At 43.4% G+C, this 19,892-nt stretch overlaps 1 protein-coding gene across 3 annotated transcripts in view; it reads left to right on the top strand.

Annotated features, from left to right (window-relative positions):
- The window catches only part of RUNX2 (RUNX family transcription factor 2), a gene marked incomplete at both ends in the record, with an annotated part of 215,221 nt that overhangs the window by 42,292 nt on the left and 153,037 nt on the right, over positions 1-19,892 (top strand). For 2 of the 3 annotated variants that reach the window (XM_082302712.1, XM_082302711.1), the window contains one exon: positions 16,665-16,948. In XM_082302712.1, the coding sequence (XP_082158838.1) occupies positions 16,665-16,948 (284 nt within the window). Of the gene's footprint in view, positions 1-16,648; positions 16,949-19,892 lie in introns of those variants that run through there. The other variant, XM_082302710.1, reaches the window with a different exon arrangement.

Here is a 19,892-nt window from a genome sequence, read left to right as displayed (position 1 = left end):
AGCGTACTGCTGACATTTCTATGCATATCTTTATATATCTCAGAATTGGTAGGACAGACTAATATAAAAATGTAGAAAAAATAGAGAAATTACTATGCCAGTTCTATATGGTAATTTTAATACAGGAATTACTGGGATAATATGGTTAAGCATGTCCAGTGTGAGCTACATAACTTCCAGGAGCTTGGATAGGGGCAGTGTGACTTGGTGAGTGCCTGAAAAGCACTGACAGAAACATTTCCTGACAAATTGTGTTGCTGTGCAGAACCCTTTAGCCTGCAGTGAGAGGTTACCAGTTCATAAGGGATTGAAGTTCCTGCCCAGTGATGATCTGGGTTGATGAGAGAACATTCCTCCCCCCCTCCCCCGTTGCCACTTCTATAGGTGATAACTCTTGGCAGAATAATTGAACAAGACAGATACCTATTGGCTATGAAATCTGAAGTCAAAACAAGAAAATCTGCTAGAAGACAGGAGGAAAGAGCACTGAGGTGTCCCTTCTAGCACTGTGCCTTTGTCTAGCTGGTAAAAGTGCAGAGGCTGCTTCCTGCTTGAGTCTGTATTCTCACAATACTTGCAAAGAGGGAAAAAAAACATGATCAAGTTTTTGTTATGTATTACACAGAACCAAAAAAGGTCACATACAAAATTGTTTCCCTTTCTCAGGTCACCTTTCAGATCATGAGGTCATTATGAACTGTCTCAGCACTTTTACAAACTGGAGTCTGCTCAAACCATAATGCTTACAAAGTTTCACTTTGAATAGGCCTGATTTTCTCTGTCATTTGTTTTCACTTTTTATTTCTCTGCAGAACATAAAAAGTCAGAAAACGATTTTATTTTCCCCCTACATAGCATATAATTTACATCAAACATCCCAGGAGGTCAGTACCACTGGGGTGTCATTTAAATACAATGAATATAAAGTAATGAAGTTCTTGCTGGAGTGGATGGCCACAATTCTCGGAGAGAGAGAGAGTTTCCAAAGCATGTGGAGAAAACACAACGGGAGACTGAGTGAATTCATCACACCACAAAAATGTCTCCATCCTGTCGACAAAGTCATTAAAGGAAAATGAACCATTGTTACTCTAGACGCTTGCATTCCTTCGGCATAATAACCTCAGTATAGAAGCATTGGGGCAAAGAGAATTTGCACACACAGGAGAAAAAAAATTCAATCTATTAAAAAAAAAAAAAAAATCCAGATTATGTAATGAAAGAAATCCTCCATGTTCCAAAGAGGAGACGGAGCCTCTGCAGAAGCCACAGCTAATAAGGAACCTTATGCAGTGGTACAGGGCGGTTTCTTTTCCTCCTGCCAACAAGTCAAAGTAAATGCCAACCCAGACAATTTTTTTCAGATAACCCACAAATTATGTTCTCCTTTAATTACACGGATGTTTCTACCCTTTGTTGATCCATAGCCATCCTGGTTTTTAAGATCCCTTGTTGAGATTTCCCCAGTACCATTTCCTTTTTCATATTCATTTACTTCCAATAGTTTTTTCAGTCGCCATTAAAGCAATCTGTGAGGAATGCAGGGATTAGAAAAGTTTGCTGTGTTCATTTTTATTTATTTTTTTGGCAAAGGATGTCCAAATAAGAGAAACTGTCACATGCCTACGGTAAAGCATAGCATATACCGGTTTATGAAAATAGATTGTACTTCTGTGGATCTCCCTCAAGGAAATACCACTTTAAAGCAAACCACCGTGCAATCCCTGGTCAAAAAAAGTAGCATTAGAGACCTGCAGCAGAAATCTCTCCCTTTATTATAAATTATTCCATGGTGTGGCAAAGGCCTCTTCACTGTACTAATCAAAACAGAAACATGCTAATTAAATTACTACCTTTAATTGTCAAAACCATATAGGAATGTAAGGGATAGATTACTTTTTTTTTTTTAAATACAAAAGGACTGCCTTGATTTAAGCAAACACTGAAAGGGAAATCTGTTCTTTATTTATTTTTAGTAACTGTATGGAAACAGGGAGCCTACTAAAAAGTGAGCAGAGCTACTGAGGAAACACATGCCAGCAAACACCAACTCATGCCTGTTAATTACAACAAATATGCTCACAGACAACAGCAAGAATGCTATTATCCATCATTTACAGACACTGAAGCTCAGGGAAAGGAACTGGCTTGCTGGCCAATGTCCCAATTAATTGGGCGTGCTATTTATTAGGGTGCTGATTAAGGTGTACTCTGCAATATAATAGTTGAGTATGAAGTTGCCAACTCTTATTCACTCCTGGCTCATGGGGATGAAAGCAGGAGAGTAGACTAGCACAATATGAAAATAATTATGTATTCCATGCCAAAATGGTATTGAGGCAGTTCCAATGCCTGGAAATTAAAGACCTGGAGAGACAGAATTAGGTAGCAGCGTGATCTTGAGGACAGAACTTTGTGTTGTGTAATCCAGCTGTGACCAAGACCTTCGATCTGTAGTAGCCATTTTGCAGGTGTATTAACACTCCTCTCAGAAGCCAGCCCCATAGGCACACCCTTAAGTAAGCAGCATATTAAAGCAGCAGAATTAAATATAAAACAAGATAAAAGCAGAGTTTTGTTTCTGACTGATCTGAATCAATGCACTTGAAGAAAAACTACTTTAGAGGGACCCTTTTTGCAGCCACTCCTCCAGCCTGGCCAATCAGCTGCCCTAAATGAGACTGTACCTTAAATAGTGCTTATTTGCTGTGCTCTTTTCAAAACCATGGCTTTCACAAATGAGGCTGGGAGTTTCCACACAAATCAAGGAAGCTTATGCTAATAATTGTGTATGTTATCTGAAGTAATGCTTGAGGTTTGATCTCAACCAAGATAACGACCAGAGCAAACCAAAATCACGATTTGTAGCAGCAAAGAATTTTTTGGTCCTGGATCACTCTTAACTCACCTTGTTAGTGCTGAGGCAAGACCTGGGTAGAAGGCCCAACTGGCCATGACTGTTAATGAATTTAACACGGCCACAGATGTTTTTGTTCTTACCTTCTTCCCGCAAGGGTTATGGCATTTTGGCATCATCATGCATTGCACCTCTATAGCCAGAGATATTCAAGGGTGACTTCTATGGTTAGAGAACTCCAGACAAAAGGCTCTAAAAACAGAAAATGAGCTTTGGTGCAGTCTTTCTTACAAATCTGACTGTGCCCAAAAATCCATGCAGTTTTGAAAAGAGCACTCTGGCAGTATGCTGGATATCCTTGTCACCTATAGATGAGAGCAGTAAAGAGCAGACAAAGCTCCAATTCTCCCAAGCAATCTAAAGAGCCAGCACTTAGTAGCCAGAGACTCCTCTAGCTAAGGGGCAGGTAGCAGTGTTCACTAAATGTCCAGATGGATCTCAAGGAACTCTCTGAAGCACAACATAAAGAGAGACTCACCACCCCTGTAATCACACCTGCCCATCACTCTGGCTGACCTGCCTGCCAGCATTTCACTGAAACTGCTGTACTGCACAAAATGCACAACCAGAGTAGCTTAAGCCTGACTGAACTGGAAGCGTAGTGATCACACTAAAACCGGGATGTATTCTGGCAGCTACAATATCAGGAGCAGGTTTCAATGGAAACCCATGGTCAACGCTGGCAAGAAAGCAGTTCCTCCAAAAGCAGACATCTATGTTTGTCCATTGGACTTGCTCTGTAGAAGCCACTGACTGCATTTGTGAGGGCTGCACTCAGTTATCCATGTCAAGTCCTCTGAGCTATGTTGTCTCCCTCCACTTGCCTTTCCAAAGCACCTCACACAGGTCCTGACTCAGATGTGCCAGCTCCGTGGTGATTTTTTAGGTAGCCCAAGGCAGCTGTTATGGCATTAGAAGCTTAATTTTAGGCAAGTGAATTGAGCCTTAGGTCACTATTGAGTACCATGGGAGCTTAAATAGCTAGTATAAATATAAACAGTTACTTTTAGACAACCAAATTTAGGTGTCTGAACCTGGAACTCAGCTCTCCTCTAGCTGTCATTTGTCCAAGGAAAACAGCAGTTACATATAGTTACTTTTCACTTATATTAGATATACAAATTGGAGCATTATGGTGCTAGAGGAAAATTTGCAGGTTTCAGAATCCTTCGTAGCAAAAACACATCTGGGTCATTTGCCATGGAGAACAGGGGGGATCCTCAGGTTAACCATTTCCAAATTACATGGTTAGATTATTTTGGATTCCAGTCATAAACCTTTGGAAGATAAGTGAGAATTAGCCAGAACACTGAGCTTTCCTCTGCAGAAAAAATATAAACGGAGGACATTAGTTCTTTCTGGATTGCATAGTCATATAATGAAAGTTTCCAGAATCAGTCCATTCAAAACAGTACTTTCCTGAGATGTAGGAATAGCACCAGCAATTTGCATCAAATTACTACTGGACTGCAGAATAAATAACATCAGCCACAGATTGCTAAAGATTTAATTTCCTTAATGTTCTGAAGCAAATTAATGTTATTTGACCATGCTGAGCAGGTAGAATACTGAGTTTATGGTTCTCTAACACTTCTTATTTCTCAGGGTGGGTGCCCAGTGGTGGTAACCTGTGTACATTAGATACGAGATACAAATATATCAGAGAAGCTTTTTTTTTTTTTTCTCTGAATAAATATTTAAATATTTAGGGCCAAATTCCACTGCTAAACATATGAACACAGCTCTCTTTGAGCTCATTGGACTGGTGCATGTGTATCTAAGGGCAGAACTTGGCCCTTAGGTTTTAGATTTTAGCACCAAGCTTCCAATGTAAAATAACGTGTGATCTGTAACACACAGGAAAGCAGCAAGACCTGGTTTTAAAGGAAGGGTACAATTACATATTTCCATCTTTCTTTTGGATAAGAAGTACTGCTTTCAACAGTGGTCCAGAGAATATTCTTACCTCTTGCCTAGCCAGTCTTCCTTTTGTATAAGGTGCTTCTCTGGAAGCTTTGGTCATTCCTGTAGCTGAGAACCAGAGCAGGATACTTTTTTATTTCTTCACAGCTTCTCTCCAATTTCCATTCTGCCAGTGTCAACTTAGTATCATGATAGAAAATACAGAGCCATTTTAAAATACATTTACACTAATGATTTAGATATGGATTTTGAATTATATAAGAGTCAGGATGTTGATGTTGAACTATAGGCAGTGTGTTCAGATCAGCCAAAAGACATACCCAGTCAACCTTTCCAAGGATCCAGTATTACAGCTGGGATCAGCTAAAGCATTTTTACTAGGAAATGTCTGCAAATTGCCAATACAGAGCTCTTGAATCTGGAGAGATTCTTTCCCGATGCTTGCTACCTCTCTTATCCCTCCCTTTAAAAGTATTTGTAAAGTGTTTAGATTTTTTAGTATCCATTTTATTTTTTAAGGCTCACATTCACCTAACATCCCGGGCCAGAAAAGACATGGAATGACTGCATGGTACTCAAGCAATATTGTGTGACTGGATATGTGGCATGATAGAAACCTGTACCAATGCCAAAATAAAAAAAAAAGAGACAATGACCAAAAAAAAATCATCTCAAAAAAAAGAAAAAATCCCCCAAGTATAAGTGTAGTGATTGACCCCTCTAAAATTCCTCTAGGGTTTCAAAATTCCTCAAAAATTGCTCTCTCCAATCTAATATAGTTCTGGATTTTATCGTTGTCAAAAAATAGTCAGACTGTTATCAACTCTGTGAGCCTACTGAACAGTTCATATATTTTAATGGGTTTTGTGAGAGCCAGCATCTTGTTGGGAATTAAAGTTTTTGAGGGATAGAAGGCTTTTGGAAGATTTCTTATGAAGTCCACCGTCTACCTTTGATTCCTTTTCTGTGGTAATGTGCTAATGCTAATGGCATCCAGCACAGCAGAGAAAGATCTTGCACAGTTTTAAAGTTTTACAGATGCAATTATAAGTGAAAGTGGACTACTAGCTTCCTCCAGTCTTTTTAAAATCCTGCACAGATAGACAGACAGACAGACAGATTAAACATTAATCCTTCTAAAAATGTTGTTCTATTTGTGGCCAAAATAGTATTTTATGGCATTTATTGCAAAGGTCAACTAGAAGTTGTTCTGTACAAATAGCATCTTCTTTTATCCATTTGAAAAATAACTTCTGCTTCAGTTTCCTTCCTCATATGCCAGCTTATTCTTTGCGTAATTGCAAAATAAATACCATAGAAAAAGAAAATCTCTGCTACAATCCACTTCTTTTATGAGGTTTCCATGGAACTGGTCAATTATTAATGAACATCTAAGAGGTAAAGATACCCAACCCAGTTGGGTTTGGCAAAAAAATTTCTTATATTTTTTCACATGGGCTCAGAAAAGCATATAGTGTGTGAAGGACTTGCAAGATTCAGCTTTATTTATTATGTCAGCAGCCTCACATGGTGAGAGCTTTGATCACTTACTTACAGCATGGGTATTTTCTTCCACTAATTGTTCTTTAAATTAGCATAATCTTCGGCAATTGGCTTGTGGCCTTCAATTCTGTATTGATGTAGATGATAAGGGACTGTACATTAAAAGTCCTGCTCATCATCTGACATCCTGCAAGTGTACACCAGCACGAAAAGTTGCAGGCCGTGCTGTCAGAGAGGACTTTGCACTATCCCAGGCTTACTGAATCTGGCCTTTTAGAGCATGGATATTTTGGTAGGCAGGTACCTACCCCAGAGAAACAACGTGTTTTTGACAACTGCTGTCAAAATGCCTGCCCACTCTCCACACATCTTGGAGCACTGTTGAAAACAACTGCTCATCCAGTGTGGACAAAGTCAGTGAGTTCAACATCTATTGTAACAAATTTTTCTGTACACTCTGAGTCAAATCCTACACAGGCAAGTTATCCCATGAGCCCTCAACAAGGCATGGTTTGCTATGGTAAGCAGTGAACTTAGCTGACCTTGTCCATACCAGTGAGGCAACTACTTCTACTGGTACTTGAGTGGATCTGAGGGTGGAAAACTATTTTAGACACCCCTCATCAAAAACAGGGAGTTCTTCTAGAGAAGGCAAAGCCTCAGCAATGTTACAGAGCTCACATGCTGAAGTGCACTGGGGTGAGTTAAGGACAAGGGATCATCACTCAGAAAGGCACTTATTCATTTTAAATTCAGAATACTTTTGTTGTGGAATGTGGAATTACTGAAGTCTGTATTGATAATTTCACATGTGGTAGAAGAAAATAAGCAACACATTGTGTGCATCTATTAAATCAGGTAGACTTAATAACAGCCCAGTTCCCCTTTCACACCAGTGTAAATCAAGAGAGGTAGAGCTCAAAGCCATGGAGTTACTTGTACATGAGAAACAAATATTTCTGAAAACATTATCTGTACCTTCTTCTTACTTCTTCTTCTTCTCACTTAGTTTTCCTGATTGCCTTACATAGTTATGTCTCTACTGGACTCAGAACATAAAATGGGGAGAGGAAGGGGAGCATGGAAGCATTATGGGAATACAGGGTGGGCAGCCAGGAGAACCGAAGTGTCTGTCCCATTCTCATTTACTCTGAGATACAGAGCAAACAACTTTCAGACTTACTAAACATTCTGAACACACTGAGAGCTCTCTGTTTATTTCAGATGTGTAAAATGCCATAACTGCCAGTAAATGGAGCTGGGCATGCAAGTGCGTGCATGAAGATAACATATTAGTTACAAGAATTATAATTGTCCTGTCATTATCTTTTCTTTCTTTCCTGAACCAGAGTGAATGTGCCATAATCTAGCAAGAATCTCATGATAAGTAATGTTAGAAATAGCTTTTTCTTTTCTTTTTTAGCTGCCAACTGTCTATTTTAGACATAACATCACCCTTTACTGTAGGCTTCCACATAAAAGCAACATGAACAGTAACGTCTCTAAGCAAGCATGAATGATTGGCTGCAGATTCTTTACCAAAAAGGGAGTTTATTTACTCCACTCAGGTCATAAATTTCCTTAGAAAAACTATCAGTGGTAATCTACATGTGGTGTTTAGTAAATAGAACTTTCCTCTGCTTCCCTCAGTCCATGTTCTTCAATTGTCAAAAACAGTGAAAGACCTTTTTTCGTGCCTAAAAATATAAATTATTCCATCTCTCTAAAATGTAGTGGAAATAATGAGCTGAAAGACTTGACATGTTCTTTACCATGATGGACATTTATACATGGAAATATGAAAGGATAAGGTGAGTAACTGGAAGCAGCAAGTTAGCTAAAGTCTTGCCTCTGCTTCTCTTAGGTGAAGCAGCCCCTTATTCCATGAAGGCTACCAGTGAAATCAGTGGAACCGCAGACAGAATAAGGATTTTCTTTCTTTTTTTACCAAGGTTTAAAAAAAAAGAAGAAAAAAAGAAAAAAAAAAAAAAAGAGGGTGGGATCTGCCTTTTCATGTAAGGGGCTTTTATCTGCTCAAAAATCACGCTAACCTCAGGGTGCCAAGCACAGTATCTTTGAAAGCATTCCAGGGATGGGAAGAGCTTCTCTATCTTCTCCACTACAAAGGGAAGCTTGGTAGTAATGAGAGCTGCTGTGGTCTTCCAAGAAAGGTTTTGCATCTGCTTTACCCCTTCTGAGGACCTCTTGCTTGTTTGTCCTGCATACTTCCAGGTTATGTCGTTCTTCTTATATTTCAAATAGGAGAACATCTAAGTGACTGTCTTCATGATGAGTTTTGCCATGAGAAGACAGAAGGATTCTCCCTTGCTTTTCAATATGTGCATTTAATAAATTATATAAATATTTATAAGGCAAACTAGCCTAACTGGTTTTGGTATTACATCACATAAGTTCCTAATATCGTAATGCTCCTAATATCCCAAGGTCAGAGAACCTTATTCACATTTGAATGTCTAGTGTTAATGGTGAAGATTTTAATTATTCTTGATCCTTCTAGGGCCTGACCAGTATTTGAAACAAATAGTTTAAAACTTATCAGGCTTATCATAACTGAGTGATGAGGTGTGTTGTGAAAGAAATGTCCAGAATTTGTACATAACTATTTTTTCTATCACTTCAAAACAGACCACTGAAAAAAAAATCTTTGGAGAACTGTGACTTCTGAACTAAGAGTATAAGCCAGATTTCAGCCTGTAAGGAATTTTTATGGTTGAATTATAGACTTCTAAAAGAACACAATTTAAAACTGAACTGCTGACAGTAATTCTGATTATATTTTTTATAAGCTACTATTAACTAGGATGAGACCTTAAAGGAGGAATAGATCCCATCTCTATCTGCTGACTCAAGAGTTTCTTATCCTTTTCTCTAAAACAGTGCAGCCTACTGTCAGGGACAATATTGGTCAGACTGGACTGACTACAGATCCAATCCAGTCTAGCAAGCCCAGTGCTGCTATGGAGGCTTTGCAGAATCCAGCTGCCAGCTCCACAATCTGTACTGAGCATGCGCGAGGAAAACCTCAACAATTTTCAGCAGCTTCTAACTCGGCCAAGTTCGGGTGGATCCTTTTGGTCAGGGACAACAAAAGGAACTTACCTGCTTTTTCCTCCTTGTTCTTCTCCTACTCAGTAAAACTTCCCATCCCAGCTCTGAAATAGATATTGGGATGAGATCTTAAAATGTTGTGAAACAATGTGTTTTCTCTTAATGCCGATCTTAGGAGCAGCAAAAGTATTTCTGCTGCAGGTTTCCAAAAAATTCAGCTTGAGGCAGACTCAGGATTGAAAAGCTCATCCTGAACAGCTGAAAATTGGCAACATTTATGTGAGTGAAAACAAGGTCTTATACTGGAAAGTGGTAGAGAAGCTTAACTGCAGATACTCCTGGCAGCTTCACCTTTAATATTTTTCTGCCAGGTCTTTGTCTTCTGTTACTAGACAGAATCATTCCTGTGATGTCTAATGTTTTGTCACCTGCCCTTATAGCTTGTTTTTGGACTGGCACTGTTGTCTCCTTTGACTAGGCTGCCAATTCCACAACACTCAAGGGATTGATTGTGTTCTGCCCCCACACCCAAGGCCCGAAGGCCACACCTGATGTGGGGCACACACATATTTCTTCTAAGATGTAAGCAGGATGCTCGGCATTTTCAGGATTACATTATGACACACCATAAATATAATTGTTCTTGATGCCCTGGTCTGGCCTGAGTGAATTTTCAGGAAAGAAAAGGCAAAAAACGTTTTTATGATCCTCAAAGCATTGGTTTGCTTTGCCCATTATGCTTATTCTACATTTGCCATTACCGAATGCTTTCTTCTAGTTCACTCCTGTAGAATCCACCATCTCTTTCATAGTTCTCTGTTTTCATCCATTTTAGAACAAGCCTATCACTATTCAGTGTTTTTCTAATACTTCAGCTTCAAGTCTTGTGTTATTAACAAAGAAATTTTGTCCTGCCATCCATGCTATTGAAAATAAATTTACAGTGGGAATCGTCACCATTACAACACTGAGAGAGTAAATGCAAGGATCTGGTGCTGTGTTTGTGGTTAGAAACACTAAAAACTCTTCTCCCACTCAAGACTGACTTAACGTCTTGTAGTATCTCCTGTATGAGCTTTATGGAGCTTGTATCTGGCCAGAGAGCACTTCATTAGACTCTTAAAAAAACAGCATGCAAAATTCAGGGACTCTGCAAAGTTCCAAATGTATAAACCCTTTTTAATTACAGTTATACCACCCTCTTTCCCCACAGTTAGTCAAAAGAACCAGTTTTCACTAAGGTCAACAGAAAGAACAACCATGAAGTTTCTGGCTCATGCTACTTTTACATATGCTGAAATAAGGAAATAAAATAAATTTAAGTTCTCATTTTTCAGCCTATATATCTCTAAAACAACATACTGATTTCATCTGAATTCATTCAAGGAAGAAACTTTTTCCTCACTCTGAAATTAGTTAAACAGAAGTTGGGCGGAGGATTAATGGAAAGGAACAAATTTGGGTTTGCCATGAAAAATGACAGTTTGTCCCTAACTTATGAGGATCCTAACAATTTCCTACAGCTAATTTTTAGTTTACATTTTGCAATAAAAAAAAAAAATCATTTGAGAAAGACAGGCCATACATTTTTCTAATCCTACTATATGTTCAGGTTTTTAGTGCCAGAAAGCACAGGTCATACTTTCTCTTTCAAAGGCCATAGAAGATGACAAGTAGGCTGACGTTCTGCCTCGTTGTGATGATGATGACATGGTCATTTGCTGCTTTAAACCTTTCTGAAATACATGCAATCACACTGGGGCATAAGAGGCTGCAGACAGGGAGGGAAACGGGAGAACTCTGCAGCACGACCCACACCTAGGCTTGCAGTCCCTGCTTATTAGAGAAGCAGAAAATACATCAGTTTGGAAAAAAACAGAAGCAGCAATTGTTTACTTTGTTGTTTGTATAGCCCATGTTTCGCTGCGTGCCCTGGAAAAGCCATCAGTTTTTCAGCAGGGACAGGGCAAGTTTCCTACCAGATTTCCAAATTTTTTTCCTGGTATTACTTGATGCCAAGCCCTGCTCATCTTTGAACCTCTGAGAATTTAACATGTATTTTTCTATCTCAATAGATATGTGATAATAGTTAGGACCTCATTTTATACAGAAAGAAAGCTTGCTAAAAGTCTTGTCTGAGGTCCCAGAGCATTCAGCATCAAATCCTGAGACAGAACACAAGAGTGTCAGCTCTCAGTCCTCACTTTCTCCTGAAAATACTGGGGGAAAAGTAATATCCTCCAGTTCATTTTTTGTTTATGTAATCATTTTCTAGCCTGTCTTTCAAACCTTTATGCTTTTGTTTGTATCAGGGACTATAAATGCTAAAAAGCAGTGCATGGTGCTGAAATATTAAATGCTTTCAACTAATTTCAGGACACAAAGAATCTTCTTTTATCTGGGCTGTAAATCAGTGGGACAGGGACACAGTAGTTAAACAAACCATAGTAGTCCATAGTCTGAGTAAGAATGCTGCAGTTACAGAACTCATTACCACACGCCTACTTAGCAGACCAAATAACGTGCTAATCTAGGGTTACTATTTGTCATACTTAAGAAAAAAGCAAAGAATAGCTGGGCAAACAGTCAACTTCCAACCAAAGTGAAAGTAAAGCGCTGCCAAGAGACACTGGAGCTTATCTTGCCCCTACTGAAATGAATGGAAGTTCGGGCAAAACCTGCTCTAGCATTAAGTTTACTTAAGTTCACATATTTTGGCTCGATGCACACTTTCACGAGTGAATAAAAAACTTCGGGAAGGTAGATGTTGGAAACAAGAATATTGGCAATTCTTTCACTATAGTAATAATTGCTGACATTGCTGTAGTCGCTCTGGCTAAAAATATCAAATACCATAACAAACTCAGTGAACCCATTCATTTATTCCTGTTTCACAAAGGCTATTTACATACACAGAGAGGCTCAAAATAAATTATGTATTCATCGTATTTGCAGCACATTCCAGCCCAAGGAACTGGCATCAAAACTATTTATTTAGGGAACATCATCTAGGTTAGAATCTTTCATATCTGATAATTATTTTTCATCTTGAGCACCCAGTACTTACAACAGGAGCGTGCTGGGCCTGTGTTTTAGAAATGTGATGGTAAATAAACTTAGTGCTCTTTAAAACATTACCTTTTTGTCCAAAAGCAGTCTGATTATGGCTGTATTCATAACACAGTTAAAAGTGAAAAAGCTAAAAGACAATTTAAATTGCAGCAAGCACAGCCATAGTGGTGAAAATCCAATACTGTAAAGTGAATCTGACGGTGTTTGTTAAGATATAACTTGCAGCGCAAGCACATTTTTTCACCAACCTCCTACAATTCTCTAAGATCTTAAAATATGACCCATTTTGCAACCAGTGCTAAAATTCCGAGAAGTTCTGAAATAAAACCCGAGGAAAGCCGAGCAGCAGGGTTGCTCTCCATTCCAGCCAAATCCAAGCCAATGTTCCAGATTATATATATCATAACATGAATGACTTCTTCTGAAAAATCCCATCCAGCTTTTATGCAGGTCCATAAACATTACTGGTACTTTTATTAATTTGTCCATAACCATTTAAATAAAATTCTAGAGCTCTGAGCTGTGATCTGTTCCAGACTGTAGTAAGTTCCTGTTAAATGTGTAAATGTTCAGCAGAAAGATATTTTTGCACGGAGACTGAAATTCAGCTGTGCCAGATACCTGAAACTTTGTTAGGGTGCTCAGTGGAAAATTTTATTTCGACATTATAAATAACCCTGGACTATTTTAAGTGACCTTAAACTGGTAGCTTCCAATGACTTATTTTAGTTTATCCTAATTAACTTTTTATTTTATTTTAGTAGGAAGAGAGGTGACTGTAAAATTTTTAGTGTGACTAATTAAAAGTGGAAACGTATCTTCTTGTTTGAAATGAAATAAATCATGATTGTCAGGCTTATGTAGCATTTGGATATAAAACAACTCCTTGCCTTCTTTCTAGTGCCTTTGGTATGGCTCTTAGGGAATGTCTTAAAGCCAGCTAAAGAATGGGGGGAAGAAGCGAAAAGAATCTATGGACATAAATATTTTGCCAAAATAAGTATGAAAAAATGCATTTTCTGTATCACAACCACAGCAAAACAGATCTGCATATGTACTAATCGGCATAGGTGATGAGTAATTGTGCCTTGGAAACGCCTGTGGCCGCTTTTGGGGAAAAGCAGATCCCTGTGGTTGTCGGGAAGAGCAGGGCGAGTTCAGGAGGAGTTTGCAGCGTTATCCACATGGATGGCGTTTTCTCAACGGGATAGAAAACTCCCAGAGCCCTTCCAGCCTTGGGCCAGGAGAAGAAAAGGAAAAAAAACAGAAAAAGAAAAAAAACAGAAAAAAAAAAAAACAGGGGAAAAAAGAAAAGAAAAAAAAAGGAAAAATGTTGGGGAAAGAACGGAAATAAGAAAGCGGAGGGCACAGATCCCTGCGAGGCAGTGGGTCGGGGGTGCCGCTCCCCGCGGGAAGCGTGGGAAAGCCGCGGAGCGGAGGGAGGGATGGAGGGATGGATGGAGGGATGGCTGCGGAGCCGGGCTGGGTGGGAGCCCGGCGGGCGCGGAGCGGGGGCGGCAGCCGCAGCCGCGGTGCGCGGAGCGAGAGCTCTCCCCTGTGACCGATCGGCGGAGCTTGCGGGCTGCTCTCTGCTCCGGCGCCGAGCGGGGCAGGAGCCGCCGCCGCCTCTGCACGCACCTTCGCCGGGCACAGCCGGGGTTTGCCCCGGGGGCAGAAATTGCGGGTGGCGGGGGCAGGAAGGCGCGGGGGCAGCGCTGCCGCTCGGCGGGAGGAGGGCGCGGAGGCTCCGCGGGTGCGGAAACAGCTCCGGAGGAGTCCCCAGCACCAGCAGCCGCACACGGGCACCCCGAGGTCCTGTACGCGGGGCAGCTCCGCCGGGGCAGCTCCGCCCGGCTTTCGGCGCAGGGTCCGGCGGGACAAACCCGGCTGGGTCGGGGCGCCGGGCTCGGGGCTCGGAACGGCTCCGGCAAGGGCCACATCCCCCGCACCCCTCAGCGCAGACAGACACACACACAGCGCCCCGAATCACACACAGGCGGCGAGCAAGGAGCACACACGCAGCGCCGACTTTTTACAAGAAGGTGGAAGTAGCAAGTCGGAGTAAAGCCTTAGAAATTAGAGGGCGGGTTGTGATAGGCTGTTATCTGCGCGGGGAGGCGGTGACACTTTCATACCATTGGGTATGTAAATGGTTTTTAATAAGATCTGCCCTTTTTTTTTTTTTTTTTTTTTTAAGGGAGAAAACAAACCAGACTCCCTTTACCTTAATAGTCTGAAGGGGGTTTTATAGCTTTCATTCATTCAAGGAAATGGTTTAGGCTTTAGACTACCGGAGACTTAGCAAAAAACCCTTTGGCACCAGATTATTCTAACTTTTTTTTTTTTTTGCAAACAAGATTTTTCATGCCTTTTTTTTTTTTTTTTTTTTTTTTTTTTTTTTACAAACAAGCCCTAAAGTGTTAATGGAAAAAACCCGGAGAGAAGTGGAGATCGGAGACCATCTCCTGCTACCCCACTTCCCCGTCCCCCTCCCCGTGGGTGAGAGTTTCTCCTCCTGGGGGGGATGCACACTGGTTTATTTATTTTGAAGGCTGCAGAAGTCTGAGGACTGAAGCACCACGTGCTGCTGACTCTCATCAGCATAATGATCGCCTTAGCCAGAGAGTCCTGTATATATAAACCACAAAAACCTAATCATTAGAAATCCCAGCCTCCAAAAACCACATTCAGGACAAAAAAACTGTGGCGTGGGTTTGTTATTTTTTTTCCGGCTCCTTCATCTTCCCCGACCTCAACTTCTTGGGACCCAAAAGAAGTTTGTAACTTTTGGTTGCTTTTTTTCATAATTATTATTTTTAACCCGATTTTCCAGAAAGAAAAATAACTCAAACAAAGCGACATTTTAATGATTTTTTTTTTGCTGCTGTTGTTCATTAAGGGCGGAAAAAAAAAGCAAGATTTTTCTTCGCCTATTCAACTCAACGGACTTGGATCCAGCAGCGACTTCATGTGAAGGACCGGGCTGCACCAAGGCTGCCTTTTCCTAGAATTTGCTTGGTCATATTTTAAAAATCAGCCTAAGGAGGGGTTTTATTGTTGTGTTGATTGTTTTTTCCTCAACTATGATTTTTTTTTTTCCCTGGGAATCCGAAAGTTCAACTTTTTTTAAGCCCTGATCCTCCGAAGGGAACTAGCTAAAAAGTCTCTTAATTATCAGCCCTGTGACTTTCCTCTTCACCCCAACAACCCCAGTAACTTTGTTTCCGCGCTGAAATCGCTTCGGGAGCGCCTTTTTTTTGGAGGGGGGGAGCCACTCTTCCCAAGCCCCTTCCCGAGTTCCCGCTTCCTGAAGCCAAAGGCAATAAGCGGGGGAACCCAGCGGCTCCTCGCCTCTGTCCCAGCGAGGCTTTTTGTTTGCTCCTTTTTTTTTTTTTTCTTTTTTTTTTTTTTTTTTTCTTTCTGTGTGTGTGTCCGGAGGAGGAAGATTTCTTCGGAGGAAACCGGGACGTTCCCCTGAACCCCCCCGCTCCTCTCCGGGGCTGAGTTACGCTACAATTCTGGCGGCCACCAGCAGCAGCAGCCCAGGAAGCTGAACCAGCAGCGAGTTCTACTTCTCCCAAGACAATCTTCGGAAAATCCGAAAAGGAAAAGAAGACGGGGAGGGAGGGAAAGAAAAAAGGAAAGAAACTTGAGCACTTGAGGGAAGAAGCGGTGGCTAGAAGGAGGGAAAAGAGCAGAGACTGTGCGAGAAGGAAGGAAGGAAGGAGGAGGAGAAGCAGCAGCGCTTTGCAGCTGGGCAGAAGCCGGGACCATGCAGTTTCCAGCCGGGCTGTGCTGAGAGGGGCAGCCCCAGACCCACCGCCAGTCTCTGCCTCCTCGCTGCTCCAGGCTGCAGGCGCCCCCAGACCGGCATCACCCCTCGCCCCCTCCATCTTTCTTTAAAAAAAACAAAACAAAACAAAACAAAAACAGACTGAGATTTTTTTTTTCTCTCGTGCGTTTAATCCGCTCCTCTTGTTTTTTCTATTTTTTGTCTGATTTGCTTTTTTGCCCCTTATCCTCACCCCTCCACTTTTCATTCACCCCTTTTTTTGCTAGATTTTTTTTTTACAACCCCCACCCCCCACTACACGCCTCCTCTACCAGCGATCCCCCTACCGCTCCCCCCCCCGCCCCCCAATTCGCTAACTTGTGGCTGTTGTGATGCGTATTCCCGTAGATCCCAGCACCAGCCGGAGGTTCAGCCCCCCCTCCAGCAGCCTGCAGCCCGGCAAGATGAGCGAGGTCAGCCCGGTGGTGGTAGCCCAGCAGCAGCAGCAGCAGCAGCAGCAACAGGACGCGGCGGCCGCCGTGCCCCGGCTGCGCCCCCACGATAACCGCACCATGGTGGAGATCATCGCTGACCACCCCGCCGAGCTGGTCCGCACCGACAGCCCCAACTTCCTCTGCTCCGTCCTGCCCTCGCACTGGCGCTGCAACAAGACCCTCCCGGTGGCGTTCAAGGTGAGACACCCCCCTCCCGCAGCCGCCCCGGCCCGGGATGCTCCCCCCGCGCCCCCTGCGCTTCTTCCCGCAGGGGCTTCTGTGCCTCCCCCCGGCCCACAGTGTCTCCGGTGTTCCCCGTCATGCAGGAGCTTCTTCCCCGGCCCGGAGGGATTTCTCAGTGTGTGTCCCGCAGTTCCACCCCCCCCCCCGTCCCGTCCTTCAGTGCATTCTGTGCCCCCCGGCCCGCAGGGAGTTTTGTGTCCTCCCCCGGCCCGTAGGGATTTCTGTGCCCTCTCGCCTCCCCTCCTGCAGCATCTCACTGCCCCACCGGCCCGCAGGGGCTTCTGTGTCCCCCCGGCCTCCTTCCCCCGCGGCAAATGTCTCCGGTGGTCCCCGGGCTGCAGTGTCTCCTCACCCCCCTCACGCCCCCAGCCCTGCAATGCTTCCCCGTGCACCCTCATCCTGCAACGCCTCCTGTGCCCTCGCGGCCCGGGGGGCTTCTCTGACCCCCCCCAGTCCTGCAATGACTCCTGTATTCCCTCCCCCCCCAAGCGTTCAAGTTTTGCAGTGGCTTCTGTATCCTGTCACTGCCCTGCTGTGCCTCCGGTGCCCCCATCCCGCGATGTCTCGGGGTGCAGCCCCCCCCGCGCCTCTCACCCCCCGCTCCCGGTCCTGCAGTGGTTCCCGTGCCCCCCGTCCTGCTGCGCTTCCTGTGCCCGCCGTACGCCAGCTCTGCCCCGCTTACCCTTGCTGGGCCCCCGGTGCCCCCCCATGCTCTGCCCGCCCCCCTGCACGGCCCGCACCCCCGGAGCCATCCCGTTATCTCCATCTCCGCGGGGCACTGCCGGCGTGTTCCCCTCGCAGCCCAGGGGCACCCTGTGCCCCCCTCAGCATCCCCATGGGAGACACCCCCTACTTCCCACAGCCCTTCTCCTTGTGTTTTTTGGTTTTTATTTTTTTTTTTTTTAAATCTGCTTTCCCTCCCTGAGGAAGGAGGGATTCAGCCCTGGGCCGTAGTTCAGTGTGGCACCCCCCCACCTCGAGAAACCAGTCCCTGACCGACGGGGATGCCCCTTCCTCCCACTCCCGGTAGTGGGACTGGGGGATTTGAGGTGGCTCTGAAGAGTGCGGGGGGCGGCTGGAGCCCGAGGGTCAGGCTGAGTGGCAGAGTGGGATCGGGGCTTTGCCCTCCAACCTCCCGGACAGAGATGGGGCTGGGAAGGGGGACACAGAGCACTTGGAGGGGGGGACACGGGGCCCCTTCACTTCTCCTGGTGGACAACCGAGGAAGTTGCTGCCCAGAGACGCTCTCCTTGGCAGGGTCGCACATTTCCATAATAAATCCCACCCCGTTCTGCACCGGGGATGCTGCTTTTAATTTTCTGTCTCCATCCCCACGGCGCGCTAATGAGAGGAAACGATTTTAGAAAAAATCTGTAATAACAACAACAATAATTGCATGCTTTAAAGCAAGGCCTTTTCCTCCCCTAGCTATATTTCCAAGTATTCCCCCTGGAGTTTCCCGTCCCGTGGCCTTTGATAGGGAGGGGGCAATGGCTGGGGTGTTCCTAAGTGCCTTCCCGAGTAGGGCACGGGTCAGAGTTAGGTGGGGTGGCCCTGCGAGGATCTCAACATACCCACATTTTCCTGTGAAAAATAACACACCTGGAAATCCCTGAAAAGACAGGAAAGTTTGGAAGCAGTCTCATCCAGTGCGTTCCAGAACATCGCCTTGTTCTGGTGTTTCCCGACTGCCAGCCATGTTATCATGGCCGTTTGTCCGGGAAGAAATAGTAAAAGTGGTTAAATGAGCTCCTGGTAAAGTGAGGGTGATAAAGATGGAGCTTTGCTTTGAAGATGTTACGGGTGTGCAGGTGAGGCTTGGCTAAAGTGCTCGTGTGTGTGGGAACAGCTTGGAGTAGCTGGAATTGCAGGAGGAGCCCTTTGCACAGGGCTTCCTCGTGCAGGACATGATGGTCGGACTGAGCAGAAATGGCAGGAAAATGGGGTGTCTTTTGACTTCGTGGCTTGGTGTGGCACTCAGAGCCTCTCTAGGTGTGGATCACAGTGGTTCTGGTTCAGAGGGGCTGCAGGGTAAAGAGGAGGAGCTTTCAGAGAATTGTGATTATAATTTAATTGAGTGCTACATTAAGTTGGTGTTGTAGTTACTCTTTAAAGCAGGGGCGCGGGAGCTGTTGCATTCTCGTGGTCACATTGCTGTTCTCGTCTGAGGTGTCTGAGCCTTCTCCTACCTCACAGCAATTCAAAGGATGAGGTCACAGCTCATTAGAATAAGGGAAAGATCTAAACTAAACATTAAAGTATTTAGAATATTATTATAATAAGAATGCTTACATGTGATAAAAGGGTAGACAAAGGATTTAGACTGTTTCCCACTCTTTTTGTGTTCATATATATGTATTTATATGTGCATTATATGTGGGTCCTGTGCTTGATTGCTGACAGGGCGGTGCAGATCTGACCGATTTTGGGATGCGTAAGAGGCACACGTTACCCCTTGCACCCACTACCGTGGGTGCAGCTGTGTTTTCATGTGCCACGCACACTTTTTAAAATATGCCAAAATTATATATGCCCTTCTTTACCTGTAAATTAATTTGAAACTCACTTAAAATATTTTGACCATTAAAAAAAAAAATTGTTTGATTTTTCAAATGCAACTTGCATGCAGCTGCCCAGTAGTTTTAGACCAAAGGAGCTGCATGTATCATACAGTGAAACATTTGACTGTGTTACAACAGAATGGGAATCAGCTCTGAAAGGGAAAAAAGAGACAGATTTGAGCTATAGAAATCTCAGCTAAACAATAACTTGAAAAAGAAATAGCTCACAGACAACACACTTTGTGAAGTTTTATTGGCAATAAATAATATGTTGATGATAATGTTTTGAGTGGAGTGTTAAGTGTGTCATAATTCTCTCGCAGCGATCTCGAGCGAAA

This window comes from Coloeus monedula (assembly GCF_965178545.1).
Source record: "Coloeus monedula genome assembly, chromosome: 2".
Lineage (NCBI taxonomy): Eukaryota > Metazoa > Chordata > Aves > Passeriformes > Corvidae > Coloeus > Coloeus monedula.
The sequence above is the reverse complement of the archived record's forward strand: the minus strand, read 5'-3'. Positions and strand labels throughout refer to the sequence as shown.